The 20,962-nt window shown below is 44.6% G+C and overlaps 1 protein-coding gene across 1 annotated transcript in view; it reads right to left on the bottom strand.

The window, feature by feature from the left end:
- Positions 1 to 20,667, bottom strand: part of cacna1bb (calcium channel, voltage-dependent, N type, alpha 1B subunit, b) — a 120,870-nt gene extending 100,203 nt beyond the window's left edge. Inside the window, exons 1-3 of the mRNA XM_062559039.1 lie at positions 19,832 to 20,667; positions 17,907 to 18,013; positions 13,518 to 13,657 (exon numbers count right to left, since the gene is read on the bottom strand). Coding sequence (XP_062415023.1) covers positions 13,518 to 13,657; positions 17,907 to 18,013; positions 19,832 to 20,108 — 524 coding nt within the window. The 5' untranslated portion in view covers positions 20,109 to 20,667. The remainder of the gene's footprint in view (positions 1 to 13,517; positions 13,658 to 17,906; positions 18,014 to 19,831) is intronic.
- Between the last annotated feature and the right edge of the window lie 295 nt (positions 20,668 to 20,962).

The following is a 20,962-nucleotide window of genomic DNA, read 5'->3' as shown; positions in this document are numbered from 1 at the left end:
GTAGGTTGAGCTCTTAGCAAAAAACTAAATTGAACAAGATTAGCCACACCAAAATGTGGAGATCATCTTCTCTAAGCGGCATGAACAGAAGATGAAGCACCCCACAGAAGCTGATGAAAAGAGATAGAGAAGGCATGTGCTGTGCAACCCAGCCTTTGATGGAAATGTAAAATGGAAGACAATAACTTCCATGCAACAGAGCAATAAGGAAAGATTCCCCACAGGAGCTATTCTGACAATGTCTGGCGTGATTTATGCCCGCGAATGTAATCAAGTCAGGCCTCGGCAGTCCGCAGCAGAAACATTACTGCAAAGCCACATGGACATCACAGGGCAGTATTTATATATGATTTATAGACTGAGATGCTTATTGCAAGGACTGCAGCCTACAATACAGACGTCCATATGAAATCATGTGTCTGTTGTTACAAACCCATCCAGAGAATACAACACAATACTATTATTATTATCATACAATGAAACTTCTTTCTTTGTCAAGAAGAATTTAAATTCCCACATTCGGTCAACCACAATGTTTTTTTTATAGTGTATCATTTTGCAAGAGTAGTTGTCTACTAGGGCAGAAGTTAATGCGATGCATATCATACTTCAACACCCACACCTCGTTGCCACCTGCCACCTGTGAACAGGCGCCGTCACCATATCGAGATACAATTTACAGCTTGACTTCACTCCTAACGCCCGTTGCATAATTCCAGACTGAGAGGTTGGGTATTCATAGTATAACCACTTCTTTAGCAGCAAAGAAGACATTATTCAGATTATATGTGTAAGTAGACAGAAAAAGGTATTGTTAGGACAATATACTGAAGTGTCAACCGAAGAAATATTCATCACGCAGGCTGGGCCCTTTTAGAGCGTACGTCATCTTATCATTATATCATCAACGAATGTTTTGTTGCCAAATGAATGCCACCACAACGCTAACAATCTAATTCATCCACACTGTCCGCTACCATAAAAAGATCAAATGCTAACAAAACATCTTAAATAATAGAAATACCTGATATTAGCAACTGTGGAGTGACTAAGTATAGCAAACAGCACCCTTTTTGTATGGCATATCCTGTCATTATCCATCTCAGGATCATTAGTGGCCTTTCCCCACCCTACTCTTCCCTCCCCGTGGCCCTCTGCTGCCGATCACAGCCACAAGTGAATATGATGCAAGACTCTATTTCATCCCTGCAGGTCCTATTACTCCTAAGTCTGGATGTCTCTCTTCCTGACCTGATTGCTCTCTCAGTTTCTCCCTTTATCACTGCCTCCCCCCTTCTCTCTTTACAGCCTTTCTAATGTGGCGTGGACACACAGCAGTGAATTGGTTGCGGTGGCTAAAAGGCTGAATATCTATGTGCATTCACAGGGTAAGAGACGGTTATTGTGGTGAGGGTGTGGGAAGATGAGGCAGTCCAGAGAGATATTGATTATAAAGACACAGTGTGTGAGTGGTCTTCCAGAAAGGACTGATCTAAAAAACCTTACTCAGATTGTAACTAAAACGTACTATTCACACTTGTTGGCATGGAGATATGGTCTGTTTGGGTCAACCACACGGCAGAGTTCCCTCCACAATGACACACAGGTGAGCTGCAGTTGTCCTAAATACTGCCTGAGAATAAATAAACTGTTGAAAATGTTCATTTTTTTTTTTTTTAGAAATAGTTGCATAGCTAAAAAAAAAAAATAGGCAATAGAAAGTTCACAATAGCCCCTGGATGGCTGGCATGTATCGGCCCCTACTCCTCCCATCCAACGGACCCCAAAAATCCTGATCGGAGCACTATTCCCTCTGAATGTTCATTTCTATTTTCAGTATTGCCGGCTTGTTCTCAATTAAAAAGCAGTTGGTTTGTTTTAAGGTTACTCGGTAAAGATGTGTCATCTTGCAGCACAGAGCAGGCTCCGGTTGTATTGACGCAGACGGCTGCTTTCCTTGGTAATGAGGGGGAGAGACCTTGAGTGTGCATCATGAAGGACGAACATCCAGCTAGTTTTCGTAGGGGAAGGAGGACGCTTGATTTTCCATTTGCACTCCAGTGTTTGCCCGGCTCTCCAGAGATTGGCGGCGAGTCACGCAACTCACAGCTCACCTGCTCCCCTCGGGGCCGTCAGTCTCACAGCGCAGCAGCAAAGACTCTCTGCCAGTTTTCCTCTCTTGTTCAACGCTCTCTCTTTGGAATAGAGGCAGCGCTGGTCAGTGATGGTGGAGATTGAGATAGGAAGGTGTTGGGATGGGGATATAACAGTTATTATCTTGTGCCACATCGTGTGACACTGGCATTATCTATACAAGCAGTACTTTTGTCCGGCTAGCAGGTCCAAGGATTTTCTGATGTACGCATGTACACTTCTTCTTGTGAGCATCAGACCATTTATCTAGTTCCACATCAATATAAAATACTGTGTTTTTTCTGAATGTGTTAATTCATTTTTAGTTGATTTGGTTAACAAATGAAAGGAAGGAGGTGCGTGATGAGAGTGGAGAGAGGAGAGTGGCGCATCGAGATAGTGAGACTCTGTTGAGTGTAATTAAGGATAACTGCTTAATTATCACTGGGTTAGGGTTTAATTTCTGTTAAGCGTCTATTTCTATACCCAAATGAACTGAAACCAACACCAGCAGTGTAGTGTATGATTGTTATTTTTCAAACTGGACCATCGCTTCCATGTTTGTGAGACAAAGGCTGCAGTGCAACAGCTCAGCATAAATCCCCACCATCAATGTCCTCTAAAAAGTGTTCATTTCTTCCACTGACAGCCTCAGAACAACATAAAGTGTCTGACAACATTATGGACGCTAGAGAAATACAATTCTTTATGTTACACTTGCTCCGGTCGTAATGGTACTGTGTGTCTCGCTCGGAATCTCATTTGTAAATTTGCCATCATCTAAGTATCTAGCCATGTGCATCTTTTAGATAAATCCAAGCAATGCTTTCCAAAGTTCCAATTGATCACTTCCTATGTTCACAAACCCAGCTTTTATTTAACATCTTCATGCACATTTTTAAATAACCCCAATTCACAACTTAACAACACAAACATGACTGCACATTGATTTACCCCCCCCCCCTACAACAGGACACACCTTAGATCTTTCAGGGGGCCAGTTGTTTGTGACCTATTGACCTGATGTCCACATCAGCATCAAAGGAAACCGTTTCATTGTTAGCTTTCCTCTTTGTACGCAAGAAGTCTCATAATCTAAAGAGCAGCTTGCCATGAAACTTTGATGAGAACACTAAGATGCACACAGACATCCAAACGGGCGGCCTTGGTGAAGGAGCAGTGGTTCCAGCCGTGCGGGCCTTGAACTGTGGAGGACAAATGGGGTCTGGGACCTGGTCGATCCTTAAAATGGCCACAATCAGCATTAACAGGCTTGTTCAGTCGCCCACACTGCTGAGTGGACATTAAGCCCGTCGGCCATTAAAGCGTACGAGATGCTCACCGAAGAGATTACGTGAGAGATTTCACTGATTGTGGTGTCCCACCTGCCTCCGCCCAGTTGCTTTATCACTCCAGTCAATATTGACTTATTGTAGATTGGTCAGACCACCACCCGTGGTGTCCATGGGGCTCGGGTGGAGTGCCAAAAGGCTGCGATTTGCTAAACAGACACAAGATTCCCTTGTTTGCTCCATTTACTTGGTGTAACATCAGAGACGGACTAATTATGGTGTTACAGAACATCACATTAACAGCAGGAAAACATTTGCAGTAATGGCTGTGCAGAGCTGAAAACGCCCACTGAACTAATGAGTCTGAGGAAAAAGCAACTTGAGAAGATAATTTACACCGATACAGTCAGTAACAACACCTTTGCTTGTTAATGGTAACACAACTTTGAGGATCCGTTCTAAATATTTTGAAAGAGAAAAAAAAAGAAACAGTGGGGCCAACTTCACTAATGCCACTATATGGAAAAGTCCTCCACTAGGTGGGTTTACAAATCCGACTACTACAGTGCATGTTCATGTTACTCAAACAAAGAAGATCAATATTCACACACACGCCAAGCATACCCATGTCATCAGTCAGGTGTTCCCCAGAAGAAGCACAAGCTCGCCATGCTAACAAAAGGAAGTGGAGCTATACCACAACCTGAGCTCACTAACTTTGATACAGCCGCACGGAAGGTTAACACGTTCAAGAAGAAACTCTAATCTATAACTTTCTAAAACCTCAGTGTCACAGGTGTTATTAAACCTCAGAACCAGGTCTGCTGTTTTTACCCACCTCCATTTGTAATACTTACTATGCTAACGACATCCTGACTCCTGCTCTACTCATCTCACTCCTAGAAAGTAAGGAAATCACCCCTAAAATGCTGCACTATTCCTTTAAGGGTATTGGCAGAAGCATGAGCACATCAAGTACAACAGGATGTGCTTAATCCAATGTAGTAGCTTCAATAAGAACAACTGTGGGAATCAGACTGGGCTCTAATATACATTTATCTTTTATACTGCTTATCCTTGTAGGGTCGCAGAGGGGCTGCATTCAATTCCAGCCAATGAGAACATGCCAACTCCACACGGAAAGGCTGCTGGGTGGTTTCGAACCCACGACCTTCTTGCTGTACGGCGAGAACAGTTCACACCACCGTGCCGCACGCCACTTCAAATACATAAAAAAAAAATTAAAAACATGAACACAGTGATTATTAGTACGTTCTATTCCCTGCTGGAGGGCTGAGTCGTGTATTTACTCCCAGAGAGACGGTTACACCAACATACAACAAATGATACACGCTGAGGCTCAAGCGGAACAGCGTCAGCGAAGAACGAAGCACGCCAGGTTATGTCTACTGCTCATTGTGGAGGGCAACACTGTGATCTCGGCCCCCTCTTATCTGCCTCATTTTCCCTCCTCTCTGTTGTAGCCCCGCACCTCTCGACGCGTGACTCCGTCAGTTGTTCCACAGTGCAGCGAGAGCGCTCGCAGGGGGGCGGAGAGGGCGAGCAAACAGAGCTCCTCTCCACTGAGGCGAGACGGAGTGAAAGGCGAGGTGGAGTGGGAGGAGGTGGAGGGGGAGGAGGAGGAGGAGGAGGAGGCCAGAGCTTCTCCGGCGGCCGTGTTCTCCTGGTAGATCTAATGCGACGGCGGGGAAGAGGAGGCAGAACTCCCCGCGGCCTCTGCTGCGGTCGGCCCGCGGCCGGTGGCAGCAGGCGGCGTGGAGGAGATGCTCTCCGTGCACAGCGTTCATTCATCTAAGCAGACGTTGGGGAACTGGCTGGAGGGGACGCCGCAGAAAAGCCCCCTTCGATTCGGCTTAAAAAAAACAAAAAAAAAAGAGGCCATTACGCCCACTTACAGGCCGCCTTGCAGCCTTGAGTGAGACTCAGTAAAATAATGCCCTATTCAAACTATTTTTTACGGTTTTATCTGCATTTGGATTCAAGGTCCTGGGGTTCGAGAGGGGTGAACACAGTAAAAAAACTGCCACTCTAAGGACCGAAAACACGTGTTCAAAGCAAACGACCTTCTGAAGACGAGTCGGTGTAGCAGGCAGCGAGCGGCTTCAGAAGGTCCTTCATCATCCGATCATGTTGTTGATCACGACGCTAACATCGTGGTGTTCACAGCGACACAGGCGGGGGTGATCAAGTGGGTCACAGGACTTTCCCTTTCAAAGGCGGGTGCTCGAGTCCCGTGTGGGAACCCATTTCATTTTTGCTTTGTGAACGAAGATGGCAATGTAGTGGAGTAAAATGGAGTGTTCCATTGATGGAGAGTACATGCGTTCACCTGTAGGCATCATGTAGTTCTCTGTACCAATACCTTGACTCATTGTCTACAAAACCAGACGACTACACTGATAACTGTAAACATTTTCTGCTGCACATGCTGTTGTGTTTAAAACGATAAGTCCAAGATCACTAACCAATCATTCATATTTTTGTTGGAAATTATATTTCTGCTTTTCTCCACCGTGCTTTAAAAAAAACGTTTTTTGACTTTCACCTCTTTGTCCACTAGCTCCTCCTGAGATGTTTTCTCAGCGCACCTCTTAACGCCTGCGATGTAACGCCACATTTTTTTGAAGATGCGCCGCCTCTAAAGTGTCCGGGTGAAACGGTATGATATTTTTATTTACCCAGCACGGTGGCCGGTAGGTGAAGCGAGTTTACCCGCCACAACACAAAATCCCCTGCATTTGGCTGGTGGCGGGAGCTAATTTCCATCCCTGATGTGCATGTGTCTGCTTATGCCCGCATGTGTCAAGTGTGATTCAGAAATCCTTTGAAATGTAGTGTTGCCATAAAATGAGTCCTGATCCCTGATTGTCAACACAATGGCTCTTTTTCAAAGCAGAAATATGAAGGAGATTCTTATGGAATCACGGAAGACATCCAGCTACAAGTGGACCAGAAGGAGGGAAAAGGTTTTTAAAAAATTGTTTTGATGTGCCTTACAAGTCTCATAGTAGGGTCCTGGATGGAACAGCATGTCTAACTGGTCCCAGTACGAGACTGGAAGATAAGAGGGAGACAACTTCACCTAATCGCAGAAAAAACAGATCAAGCAGGATCACTCGTCACTTTAGAAAATATTCACTTAACATTACATAACATTCACATTGCATTTTTAACATAACATTAACAAAGCCAACAAGGTACAACAGTGACCTGTGCGTAGGCCTGTGTCACAGGTGCCGGTCACGTCAACATCAGGCAGGCTGACTTGTCATTCTTGAGAACAGACTCAACGCGATAAACGCTGACATTCTCTTCAGTGCTGCACGCAGACTGAAGGCATCAGGATTTGAAAGGTCTTTGTTATTTAACAGGAGCTGTGAGAGACACAGTGACCCGACGCCGACCCTCTCTTTGCTGGGGGCACGGGAGGGCGTTTAAAGCCCAGTTGTTAAGTTCACTTTTCAGTGGGCAGTTAAACTTTAACCCATTCATTGTGTGTCAGTTAATGAAAGTTGAGTGTATATGCAAATCAAAGAAGTATTCATAGTGATTATCATTACCAGTTTGAGATTTATCTCCTTTCATCTGCGTCACTATAGAATAAACACTGCGTCTTTCCCCCCTTTTCATCAAAATGCAGTTTGATTCCCTGATAATATACACCGTTTGTAATTAGCTCTGAACTGAATCGTGTGTGAAGGGGGGAACCTGCCACATCAGCTGTGGTGTAGTGCACTTCCTTTGCCCACAGGAAATGACAAGGATTACTTTGAGACCCGCTTGACTGGAGCCAAGCAAAGTGTGTGTGTGTGTGTGTGTGTGTGTGAGAGTGTGTGTGCGTGCGTAAGAGAAAGCGCGAGCGACTACTCCCAGTCCTTTTTTGGCGTGTGGTTTCATGTTTAGACCAATAGGACTGCACGTGTGGACTTCACCGACAGATGTGTGTGTGCAATCAATTAGTACAAAATCAAAACAGTGATTCAAGTGTGCCTCTGTGCCTCAGCCAACCTTCCACTCAGCCAAATTAAATCACATTTTTCTTCGAAAGCTTCTATACTACGAGCCATGCCCTCTTTACCGGGGGCTGTGTGTCCCAACTGGAGCGGATAATGCAAAGAAATGTGACAGTCTCGCCAATAACCTGCCAAGTACACAATGTTATCATAATAAGCGGTTGAGCCGCTGCATGTGAAGCCATCTAGCTCGCAGCCATCTTAGACAGCAGACATGAATAGGCATCATGGCAAAGGGACAGATGCAAGCTGGATTTGTTGCACTGAGTCACGTTGGCTGACTGCTCTCATAAATATTCATCAACTCATGAAAGAAGCTTGTCTGCTGCATGACGTGAGCAGCGCTCACTCAGTTAGTGGACTCAGTTGTCGTGTTCCAACACGCTAATGCTAACATCCATCCATCCAAATAAAGGCTACCGGGCCAAAGGTGATGAGCTGCATCGTCCATGTCAGGCCTGCTTCGTTTGTCACATTTGGGACCCCTCTATACGTTCATTTCCTGTCACCTTAAGTTATAAAGCCATAAAACTATTATTTAACAACGAACAACAGTAATCTTTTCTTCGGGGGAGGTGCAGGGAGTTTCTTCCCATGTTTGACTGTTGGAGCAGAGCAGCTGAGGAATGAGACAAAAACAAACGATGTGGCAACTAACAAACAAACAACATGGACTGGGGTTCTCTCTGTAGCTCAGAGGGCCTTCAGTTTTAGTTTCTCTCTCTCTCGTCACAAAAAACTATCCACAAGATCCACATGGATTGAGAATAACAAAACCAATCACCAGATGAAGCTCTACGTCAGGATTTTGCATCGATGAAGACATCCACGGGTAAGCGCCAGGAAAAGAAGCTGGCTGGGCACCCGCTTCTTCTACGGGGCAGACGTGGCATCGGCCCGACTACGATGTGGTCAAAAAGGCATCGGCATCACCTCACAGAGCGTTCCAGTGTTTGCTCGCTGACGGTGTTGCTAACCCGAACGAGGAGACGTGGGGCAGAACAGCCTGGACCGGGGAACATAACCGACACCACACATGCACAAAACACAATACAACCGTGCACCTGACAGCTCACTCACATGTCAGCCAGAGAGGAAAACTCCATGATCCAAGAAAGCAGACATGAGCAAAAACTAACTTCAAGAACAGCGAGGGCAGGAGTAAAGTAAGTGAATAGAAGATGGGCTTAATGTCAGACAAATTTGGGCACATAAGTGAATAAGCATTGACTGTCCATTCTTCATTGCTACTACACACACAGCACTCAGGGTGCAGCTGAGTGAAAATGCACAGTGAAACCCCCCCCCCTTCCCGTCTCCAAATTTGACCTCAACTGGTTAGGATCCCAGGCATTAATTGAAATAAAAAAGAAATCAAAGGTGCGTGTCTCTGCACATCCAGATCTCTGCAGTTAACTTACAATACAAGGTTATGATCACCAATAGATCAAATCATCACAACAAATCTCCTTTACCTTGTGTACTAGTGATGTGCAACAGGCAGGGCAGAACTGGCCATAGGACCGATGGGGTTGGGCTGGTTCACTGACGACCCGCCGGGCCGATCGACATGATTTACTCTAACGGCAAAAGTTAGAATCACTGACTGACATTTAGACTGCTCGTTGAGATCTGTATTCACACTTCTTTGCTCATCTAATCTCTACAATCTCGTCAATGTTGTTTGTTGTAACTTTTGTTTATTTTGTTTATCTGGCCTGAGAGTAAACATCATATGTATATAATAACTCTCCCTCTGGTCAGTAGGACGCACACGGCTGATGCTAAAACTCCCAGAAGGCACTGCAAAAGCCAGGGACGCTTTGTTATTATATCAAAGTACATGACACATTTGAATTGTAGTAATGGTACTAGAACAGCCAGCTATAACAAATCTCCCTGAGAAGGACAGTAAGGTGCAACACATACATTGATATATACACAGAACCAGTGGCCTGGGCGAGGGCAGGACTGTCAGACCTCCACGATGAGGCGGCGGCGCTTTGGCAGACGTTCAAAGGGAACATTTATTCATGCAGGCCGTAAGCTAAAGTGACCCGACCTCTGTAGTCCCAGCCACTATACTTTGAGGCCTCCTATTGTGGAAGCCCCGTCGGCCGAGAGGCACATGAAAGGAAATCGCAACTTTGAAGTCGGCACAAACGCCGACTCGCGCTCCGACCACTCACAGGCCGAGACTCGTAAATCAAAAGACACGGATAAATAAATAAGAGCAACTGCCCTGACTTTTGTTTCCCTGGATCTGACAGTACAATTATTGTTCTCAGTGACTCCACCCGCCTCTCAAGCAACAAAACATAGTGTACAGTATACATGTGGAAGTCGTCAGGGCTTAGTTTAAAACTTCTTTAGAACCAAGCCGGTTTTTAGACCCCTGCTCAGAAAGGACATACTCACGATAAAAAAAGGCTATACCTCTGCAACCATAAGGTCTATATGAATAATCTCGGTGTTGTAATAAAGGGAACTTTTGTGAGGTTTTATTCAGATGTGTAAATATTAATATTAGCTGGTTAAGACAAAATGGAAAAAAGTAAAACATACAAAAAATAACCTAAAAAAGATGATTAAGTTCTTGCAACATAAACCTGGAAGAAAATATATTAAATGAAACTAGATCAACATTCAAGCTTCTCTGGTATATATAACTTAAAACCCATCAATCTTGTTACAATTTAAATGTCCAAACCATTGAGGATCTTTAATTCTTAATGTTTCTGTGTAAATTAAATATGACACACATGCTTTTCCTTTCTTTTTTTTAAATCTCCATGCTTCCACCGGTTATCCCGCATTCAACGTCACATTTCAAGGAATTGTGGATAATTCCCCTGGGCAAAGCATCCAATGCTGACTTAAGGAAAGAATTCATAAAGGGCTTATGCCCTACAACACTAGATCATGTGACAGTGGGACAGAACTAAACGTTCAAAGGCTTAGGGGAGTGCGCTTTAGAGTCTGTGAGGGTGAAGGTTGGGATTTGCCATTGGCTTCTTGTTGAAACCCTACCTGTCGCTGCATGTTCTCATTTATAAAAGCATATATTAAGTGTATGAAAGGTTCCACCTCAGATCTTCATCGGAAACTTCATGATGAACTTTTATTTCCTCAAAGATTCTTTTTTTTTTTTTTTTGAGATTCTATAAAATTGTGGTCAAAGCGCTGCGATAATTCCACCTTCCTGTTAAAGACTAAATCAACCCCCGCTGAGTTCAACCACTGAAATGAGAACGATTGTGAGAGTCATTTAGTGACTTTTTTCTGGGCTGACCAGCTCAGTGTTCTATTGATTAGGCCTCTGAAAAGCCAGGAAGATTCATTCTCTTATTAGGGGCTCCTAATGCCTGATCAGGACAGATTAAAGGTCTGCCACTGCCTCCAGCCACACTATCAATTAGACCCTTTTATTAGGCCTGGATGGCTGTATCACCCTAATTACAGCAAGGACCCGGCGCTGGAATCATACAGAAGGCAGAGAACTCATTCAGATTCTTAGCTGATTGGAAAAAGAGTAAAATAAGGTTACTGACTATGATACTAAATGATTATTAGAGCAGAACTGAAAAAGTGTTCATTCCCACCAAAGCAGGACTATGTACTTTCCTCTTGGTAAAAGAGCCACAAGCACATGTTCTCACTGTGCATCCAGAATTGGATTTCTGACCAACAAAACTGTCACTGGCCACTTTTGCCAGTATGAATGAGCTATAAATCTTTTAGAAATCATTCATGCATTATGCCCACCAATATGCATAACATCCCATTGCAGTCGTGTTAATGTTTGTCCAATTTATTATACTTTTGCTCTTCTAAATCTTTTTGTTAAGTTATCATTTAGTATTCTATACCACACTTAAGTACAATGATGATCATTAGCTCTGGGCCGCAGGCTGCTCATGCTCTCTGCGGACGAAAGCGGGACTGAGCAGAAACCTTTTTTAAAACCCAGGTGAACAGTCCGTTTAATCCTCTTAACTTCACTAAGGGAGGTGAACATCTGAAACTTCCTCTCAGTCGTTCCTCATTTACCTTCAGGACATTTTCTCCGAGGATCAGATTCGGCTCATACTGCAGCCCAGTGGGCCAAACCCCATCCAGGGGTGTTGCGATTGACTCGGAATTGACGTGGGCTCTGCCCGCACACCTCCCCCCCTTCCGCTCCCGCAGGAGCGTGTCGAGCACAAAGCAAACAATCGCGCAGAAACCCCCCGATCACGTAGAGGCACTTTATCTGATGTGGTTGCTTGGCAACCAAACAGAGACGGTCACATTGGCAACATGACGGTTTATTTGTATCCAGCTGTGCAATCCAGCAATGGGTATGACCACAACTGAAGACATATTACTCCACCTCGAAGAAAGGAAAACTCTGAATCAAAAGGCAGATTTTTAGATACATGACACCTCGTAAACAATAAAATATGGAGAGGTTATTAAAATAATTTATCTCCTTAGATCTTATTTCCTTCATGTTATTACCAGCTTCTTATCATGAAGCACAGTAACTTGCTAAGCGCCACTGCTGTCAGATAAAGGAAGTGAATCTTGCATTTCGACACAAATAGTGGAATTCAAATGCTCCAAGGCAATGAACGCCTTCCTTCATCTTCCACACATGTAGGTAATGCAGGGCAACAGTGAATTCAATGACAGCTCCAAACACAATTGTCCCACTTACGTGCCATGGGACAGGAAAAGAGAAGGACGTCTCTGGACTGCGCGGCTACGGCTTGAACACAGGAGGAGATACGCGCGTTCACTTTAAATGCATGACGCGTCATTTCAAAAGGTGATGTTTACTCACTACGAGAAACTCCCCCCTTTGTCTGGTTTATTATCATGTCAAACACTTGTGGTCACCGCTTGTCTGAAATATTTGTTCTGCTAGTCATTCGCTAGCCGTTTTGATGCATTTGTTTATCTAGTTTCTGGAATAGCCATTATTTCCAAAACAATTCCAATGTGGACCTAGTGCAGCACTATGCCTGGAGAACAATATTCTCCTCATGCAACAAAGCAAGAGGAGCAGGTGCATTTTCAACAGGGCGTGTTTTTCACACAGTCACACAGGGACATTCACAGTTTACTATTATTTGTATCTAGTTAAAAATCGGATTCCTTTTGCAGCATTATGATTTTGTAGAAAGCTGATAAAGCAATACTGATGGAGCATTCAAAACATCTTGATGAAGGCTCTTGTGGAAGCATTTAAATGTTCTTCATTCATTAATCAGAATAAGGAGCCAGGGAGACACTTAAACACGGTCGCTTCCTCTGCTTACCAACACGGCCCTGACACACACACACCAAGCTGTGAATCTACAAAGCTTTCTATGTGTGCATGTATTCAGGATACACCTTCATATTAAAAATGTAAAGATGTCTTGGTGCTCAGGTCCATTAGCATCTTTTGGCAGTCAAACAGATTCAAAGGTCCACTAGTACAGGGATCTTTCCACATTTCCATCAGCCTGTGTTTAACAATACTTAACCACACAAATGGCTTTGATAATGATAATGGTTGCCAGTTTTAGCTCAACATGAGCTGGTCTCTTTGAGGAAATTAAAAAAATATCTCTTTCTCTGATTCTACATTCAATCCGCAGTTAGAAGACTGCAGGAGTCGGAGGAACAGAAAGTTTGCAGAAAAATATAAAATAATATTAATAATAAGAAGCAGAGACTGTTACAGTCTCCTGACCCCCAGCATCTGACGGGTTCCCCGTCGTGCAGCCACAGACCTCTGTGGTCCACTCCAATAATGTACTCATATCAAAGTTGAAAGTCCACGTATGTGTCCATGTAGTTTTGTCCAGGAAACAGCGTTAAAATCAAGGAGAGAAATGGAAAAACCAAAGCAACAAATGTTCCCCCGTGTTACTTGTTGAATAACTTAGAGAGCGTTTGTTGGCAGACGCTGGAACTGGAGGGAGGTGATTTCACCTCCCATTCTCTCAAGACGCTCACAGATAGACACAAAAGAAGTCGCTCTCATACTTGTGACTTCCATTTCAAGCTGAGTGGGCGAGGGACTCACCCTGTGAGGACGACCACGAAGTCCATTACATTCCAGCCGTTGCGGAGGTAGGAGCCTTTGTGAAAAGCAAAGCCCAGGGCGATGATCTTAATGGCTGCCTCGAAACAGAATATTCCAATAAAGTAGGGCTCTGTGTCGTCCTGCAGGGAGACAGAGAGAGGACGAGAGTGACAGAGGAAGATCTTTTTGTTAGCAGTAAAAGAGTGTTTAATGAAGCATCAAGTGAAAGAGGGGGGGGGGGAGTAAAGTAAGGAAAGATGGGTCCTTGCAGCAGCATAAACAGAAGTGCAGGAAGCGGAGCCTTCTTCTTAGAATGAAAGGAGAGTAAATACAGTGAAAACACATTTTTACACACATAGTATGATCTTAAGGGCAGTGATAAATCAATAGAGCCTCTGGTCGTTCAGTGCATTCACACGTAATAAATAAACTATTTAACTTCAATTGATTGATAATCAAAAGATTTTTCGTAATGCTGAGTTAGAGAATCTTTGCCCTTTTTTGCTGAAGATTTCAAAGTCAGAGGGCAAGCAGGATGTGCCGAGTAGACAGAGACAGTCTGGCAGAATGGGGGTTCACTGTCTGGTCTTGATTAAGACACGAGGACACACACAGACAATCAGAAGCTTCTTTGGGTATATATATATATATATATACTGTATATATATATATATGGGAACAGTTTCTGATCCCAATTTGGACACGAGCTAAGTTGTGCTTGCAAGTAACAGATATGGCTCTGTTTTGCTTTTGGGCAAAAAGCAAAACAAGTGGAGACACTCAGGCTGGTGTAGGATGGGGGAATCAAATATATTGCAACTTTTAGATGGTTAACACACAACAGGTGCTGATCGTGTTTCAACAGGAAATCACGAATGGCCTGACCTACTTTCTTTTTAAGTGCAACAGTTAAATAGCCCGACTATCATGAGGTGCACGATTTGAGTTTGAAGTTGTGGTGGCAACACACTATGACGCCCCAAATTCTATGTTTAACACTATGTTTAATGCAATAGGCTCTGATAAGAGATGTTTTAACAGCATCAACCTGGCAGATGTTTTTTCTGTGTCCTAACTGACAAATTGAAACTGTTTTATCTGGGTGTTGATGAAAAGAACAGATTTTTGGATTCTGTTCTGTTTCAAAAGGGGGTGTGTAGCACAGATTAAAGGTTTTGATGTAATATAGTAGCAAATTAGATGAGATGGAAATACGGCACCCCACTTGTGTAAGGAACATAGCTGCCATTGGAAAAGCATTAACTAAAACAGACCAGTTAATAATGGAACACGATACTGTTGTACGTGCATCACATGGGATAAAGGCGTTCTTACAGTCAAATATGTTGACACTCTCCTTGTAAATAACTCTGCTCCAGATGGATCCTTTACTAGAGCATTAAATGGACCAAGAGCCATGTCCTTTAAATTAGCTCAACACTCTGGCATAGACAATCCCATTAATAATTGGTTAGGTCAACATTTTGGACAATGGAAGGGTTTGATGTGCCAGATGAGGGGGGTTTAAATTCACACTACACAATCCAACACACACACTTTGTTCATTGTTTATGTTAAGTCAGGAGTTACGGACATTGGATCTTTAGATGCGGGGAGAGGAAGATCCTCCTCTACGCCAGCTTAGGGCCAATAGAAATCTTTCCTTCTCTGTCTCAGTGGGTTATAAAACATGATGTTCTTGCTGATGTTAGTTAGTGTTCTTCCGGCCTGCGGGCCGGCAGGATTGCTCCTGCCTTTGCAAACGCAGCGCTTATACTTGACCTGTGATCTGACGAATAAATCTACCAGAACGAGAGAAGTTGCTTGGCTGAATTCTTCCAGACGTCCCCATCCATGCTTCCAATTTTTGAACACGTGCCTCTGATGCGTTTGTTCGATCCTTCTCTTTTTAAATGATCTCACATGATGATAGAACATGATAGAAGGGGTTATGGAGTTGAGGGGCTCACTGGCTGACCAAACCAACCATAGTGCCTGTGAGCAGTGATTGGAGTGGAAAAAAAAGTAGTGTCCCGGGTTTAAGGCCAGGTTTAAGTGCAATCGGGTAGTGCAATAGGTGTGAGTAGCTGGCGTGGACGCTCTCCAAGGGACAGCTTGTGAGCAGCGCCGGTGGGCAAGTTGCAGCTACATTACACCAGTAATCACACCAGAGCAATATGCACTGTGTACCGTGTACCGTTGATTTGCAGCTTATTTGGAGGACTGTGATGGAGCAAACCACGATTCAACTAGTAGGGTGCATGAGTACAAGGTAAATACCACTGGGCCAATTTGTACTAATCATAAGGGAATTTCGGCAAAATGACTGATAGAAGTGGAATGGACCTGGAGCAAGCTAAAGGGAATGGGGGGAGCTTTGGCCACTAGAACTTGGGTTGGTCAGTTGCCCCACTGGTGTGACATTTCAGCAAGAATAAAGTATGTATGAAATTAGGGACACATGGCGTGAAGCACATGGGCATTTGGGTGAACCAGCCGGTTCTGAGGAGCAACCATATCGGGTAACTAAGGAGGTACTTGAGCCAATCAAGTGCCGCTTTGGCGTGTTATAGTGCAGAAATGAAGCACTGAATTGGCAGTCACTTGGATTAAGAGCAAGGGCACTTGAGGCCCTCTTGGTCCAACAACAGAAGTAAAAAGGAGGCAGTCGGGCCAATGAGAACGGCATGTGTGCAGATCAAAGGGATGCTAGGGACATGAAATAATGGAAATGTGCAGTACATGGAGTGACGAGAGTATAGGACGTGTGTTGCTCAAGTGTGAAATTAGGGAAAATCAGACGCATTACATCATCCCAATAGGAAAAACACATTGCTGTTTGAAAGTGCACTTTAGCACTGAGGGCAAATGCACAACACACATGACTGGACATGATGGATTTTTGCCCTCTGCGTTACTCCCTAAAAGTGTCAATCATCACAGCCACAGTTTGATCATTTGCACTTTGTGGCTAGGGGAACCCTGGGCCTTGCTGTGAGTAAGGGGGGTAGATCAGGCACGTAGGACATGACACTTTTTCCTCGGCCTCCATTAATATCTGCTGGAGCCTGCAGCGATGCACAAGGCATGAACAGAAGATATCTCGCGCCTACACTAACCCTCGCTCCTCCTCCTCCTCCTCCATTCGTCTGCGCCTCGCTCCTACCACACCACAAACTGACAAACCTCCCCAACCTCCAGCTTCCAACATATACAGTCATGTAGAAGCAGTGTGACAGGCCTGGGCCATATAAGAAATGTGACCATTCGGTAGCACCACACGAGCATTTAGAGATTATGTCAGGAGGCGAGTGGATGCATGGTGCAAGCTGCGCTGGTAAAATGAATGACAGTTTGTCATTGAAGAAGATACACTGTTAAATAGAAGGGGGCCAGAAAGAGCCTTCAACATTCAAGCAAAGACGAGCGGTGAAATGGGTTCTAAAGCATGTTCATTTAGGCATTCTACACAAACACAAGATTTAATGACAAAACAATTTAATGACAAAACAATTGAATGATGGTGCTTAAGGGCTCCCCCGATAAATGTCTTTACTAGTAGCGTGTTAACATCTACCATCCGTACATCTAAAACCTTCCTGAATTATAAATACGCTTGCAGAAGTCGGCCCGGGGAAATCCTTAAGGATCATGGCGCCAAAATGCAGCAATGGATGTGAAATACACTTACTGAACAGCTTCCATCATCGCCTCCACTTACTGCCCACCTCCTGATCTGTTGACAGAGCTTCATAATAAAAGCTCATCCCTTGTTTTAATTAAAAGGGTTCTTGTTGTGTTACATCCTTGAGGTGGAGGAGGCAGGGAGCGGATGCTTTTTTTCCCCCCGTTGTGTTGCCGCTCCAATCACTTTTCTCAGTGCTAAATGCTACCTTTTTTGTTTTCCTAAAACACTAATGAATTTGCAACGCACCCGCAGAGGTAGTTCAAGACGGGAGCTGGCGGTTGAATATGAAAGAATTAAGCGACTTTCTCACATCAAGCTGTTGCTCTTTGTAACACTCTATTTAAAGACAAACTCCCCTGAGCTACAACACCATCACGTACAAACACAGCAAAGTGCTAAACCGGGAAGCTGTGTGCTGTTCAGTTGGGTTTCTCTTATTTTCCCCTGGTACACAGGGCAGGATATACATCTTAACCTCCCTGTGCAACAGTCTCCTTGATTTCCCTCTGTTACTGGTGAGCGATGCGTCATTGGGGGTGTGCTGGGGGAACAGGCACGCTCACTGGGAGGTTCTGCGGGCTAACAAGTGACAAACGCTTTTAACTGATTAGCTGATTATTATGCTCTCCATATCAGTCTGGCTGTTGACAAGCCCTTTGTGTCTCAGAGGAAGTGGACAGAGGCCCCGCTGAAGCACTTACCAAGCGTTCCGACATGGGTGTCTTGTCGCTGGCGGGCAGATGCTGCTCCAGGGCCAAGACGATGCAGTTGGCGATAATTGTTGCGAGGATCATGTACTCGAATGGAGTGAGAGAGTTAAGGAGCAGTAGAGAGGGACAAAGTTGCAATTTATAGTCACACATTTTTACATTTTGTTATGGAAGGTTTAAAGGCCTGCTTTTCAAACAGGATAAATGTGTTTAGCAGGAGTACATTCCATGTTGTCAACTCATCGCAGCCTAATGAAATAAGGGGGCTAAAGATTGGAGGGCCGCATTTTATTTTTTAGAAAAGCACATTATCCTGCGTGTCACTGTACACAAAAAAAATCATCATTAAACTCAAATATGGACGTATTCTGTCCATTTAAGCAGAAACCTCACGTCAGGCTTTGGTTGAAGCTTTTCTGGAGCGAAAGCATCCTATACATGTGCTCATGGTCTTTCCAGATGGTCGACTCATTCTGCAATCCATTTTCACTGGGTCAGTGCCGCGGGTCAGTGTCTATTGAGAGTCTATGAATCACAAGGCAATAAGGAGCTTATGACCATAACAGCCAAGATATAGAAATATTACCCATAAGACACCCTGATTATGCAACCTGAACACTGTTTTCTTGGCACTGAGTTTCAATAGGAAAATTGGTAAAATAACTTTTACTGTTTTAGATTTGTTAGGGTATACATTTTTTTCCGCTTGGTTTTGTGAAGCAGTCGGGAGGTTCAACTTGTATGAGCGCATCCGTGGTAAGGATGAATTGAAGCCATTGTTACAGCTAATGCTGTTCTCACTGTCATCCAGAGTGCAGAGCTACTTGTCGTCTTACGTTTGTCACACAAGCACTCGCTCTCCTGCCTGAGCAACTTCACTGCTAAAAGATAGCCTTTTTAATGAGCCATTTCATATGGGTTTTTCCTTTTCTATGTCACTTTTAAAGTCCAAACCTTCTGTTTCCAGACTTAAACTGCATGAACGTCTTTTGAGCTTTCTCATGTCACTGCAACATCATTTTCTCATAAAACATGAGAAAATGCTTCCGAATGGAGTTAATTTAACTTGTTTTGAGACCAAATTACATGTTTCAGAACACTTCTTCGATTACACAAAATGTGCTGTTGTTACTGATTTTGCCTCACTCCAAGAATTTGACACTTTCAAAATACACTCAGCAGTATGATGTCAACTAAGAGAACCGTTGCCTTGTTCGCAGAGAGAGGAAATGCTTGAGATCTTTAGGGTGAGGACTCGCTTGAAGTGAACATTTTCAGCTGAGTTGAACGAGTCGAGCGTGGGCGACTTCAGCACCATGGAGAGGGTTCCTAAACGAGGACAACGAGGCGGTGCCTCCAGCCCCCCCGGACCAGCGGTCTGTTTTGGCCAGAACAAACAAACCGAGGCTTCTCGTAAGAAGCCACACGAGGAGCCGAGCGGGGAGGGGCGCTCTTACGCGGGCGGCTTTCTTATCGACTTGTACTCGCGTTGATCGATAGAGACGGATTTCCGTCCTCATCTGGTGGATAGTTTACAGCTGCCATTTTTAGGGGAAGAACTTGTGGATAGATACGTTCAGAAATCGACTGAGAAGATTACGGGTAACCCACCAGGCGGATGTGGAAGTAATTGCACCGATTGATTAAAAAAAAAAAACGTTTGTGTCACGTTGTACGTTGAAAAGAATCGGAGCGACAGGTGTGGTCGGCGGAAGAATAAAGGAAGACACCGTGGCACGGCGAGACGAGCACAGAATGTAATCCACATCAACACCTAAGCACAACAGTTTGACATGACAGCATAAAAGGTGGTGTGTTTCTGCTTTTCAGCCACCTGTATGTGTGTGTGTGTGTGTGTGTCTTTCTATAGCGAGGACGGAGGGGTTAGGGGCTACAGATGCACCTGGAAGGATATGGCCACTCCGTTATTCGCTTTGCGTACTTCCTGATGAGGTTGTCCTCGCGGAAGATGAAGAGGGAGCGGTTGACTGTGAGGCAGTTTTGTTTGACAGGGTTGGGGTTGTAAATGGCCATTGTCCGGGCTCTCTGGGCCATCGACTGCTTGTACACCCTCTGGCCGCCCGGAGCGCCGCCACCCCGGGCTCCCCCTCTGCCGGCGCCCGGTCCGCCTCTCCCTCCGCCGCCGGCGTTTCCTCCATAGCGGCTGGGGAGATCTTCGGCGAAGCGCGGCATTCTGGAAACGCACAGATCCAAAAGGGTAAATCCAAACTGGTGTCAGTGGCAGTGGAGGGGAGACGCATCACAAGACACACACTTCATCCAAAACCACAGCTCAGCGTCGGAGTGTACTGGGAGCGCTGCGTTTTGGGAGATGAAAAATCAAGGTGGCCTCATAGAAAACCATGTTCTCGTGATCCTTTACGTTCATTCATCGTCACGTGTTAAGCTACAAAAGTTTCAAGGAATAAAGCGCTTGAGCTGTACAGCACTTCACTTCGCGGAGGCTGTTACATCCACAGCAGCCGGGCTCAGAGTGGAGAAGAATAAAAAAAATGAAATCTCATTGTGAAATCGATCCAGATCGCCCGAGCTGTGTCCACAATCCTGATTGCATCGTGTCCGCGTCCAGACACCAGTTGAAACGTTCAGGGCGTCACTTAAAACAAGCAGGTCGCGCCAGTAAAACACCGGGGTTCCTCCGTATTATTTTATCAGCAGAAGGAAATGGGAAGACAAGCAAATCCAAGTTGTCCTGAGATTCCTGTCTGATCGCTCGCTGTGTGGGGGACTGAGGGCTATAAAGAAAGTCCTCCGTAGAATAAGGAAGAGCGCATGTGACCAGAGCGGGCCAATCGGTGACTGGAGCGCACAGACGCGCTCACCGATGTTGGCTGTTTATCAGAGAAACTGTACAACTAATTGAGTTCACCAAAGGCCCGCGGGTCAACACATGATGCGTGTTAATCAATCAATAATTTTCGTGGCGTTGACAAGTGGAAACATGTCGTGTATATGCAGGAGATAGCAACACTCAAAAGACCTAGCGAAGAACTGGTAAAATAAAATGGCTACATTCATGCCAAGAA

This window comes from Pungitius pungitius, chromosome 18, assembly GCF_949316345.1.
Source record: "Pungitius pungitius chromosome 18, fPunPun2.1, whole genome shotgun sequence".
Classification (NCBI taxonomy): Eukaryota; Metazoa; Chordata; class Actinopteri; order Perciformes; family Gasterosteidae; genus Pungitius; species Pungitius pungitius.
This window is presented reverse-complemented; position numbering and strand designations above follow the sequence as displayed.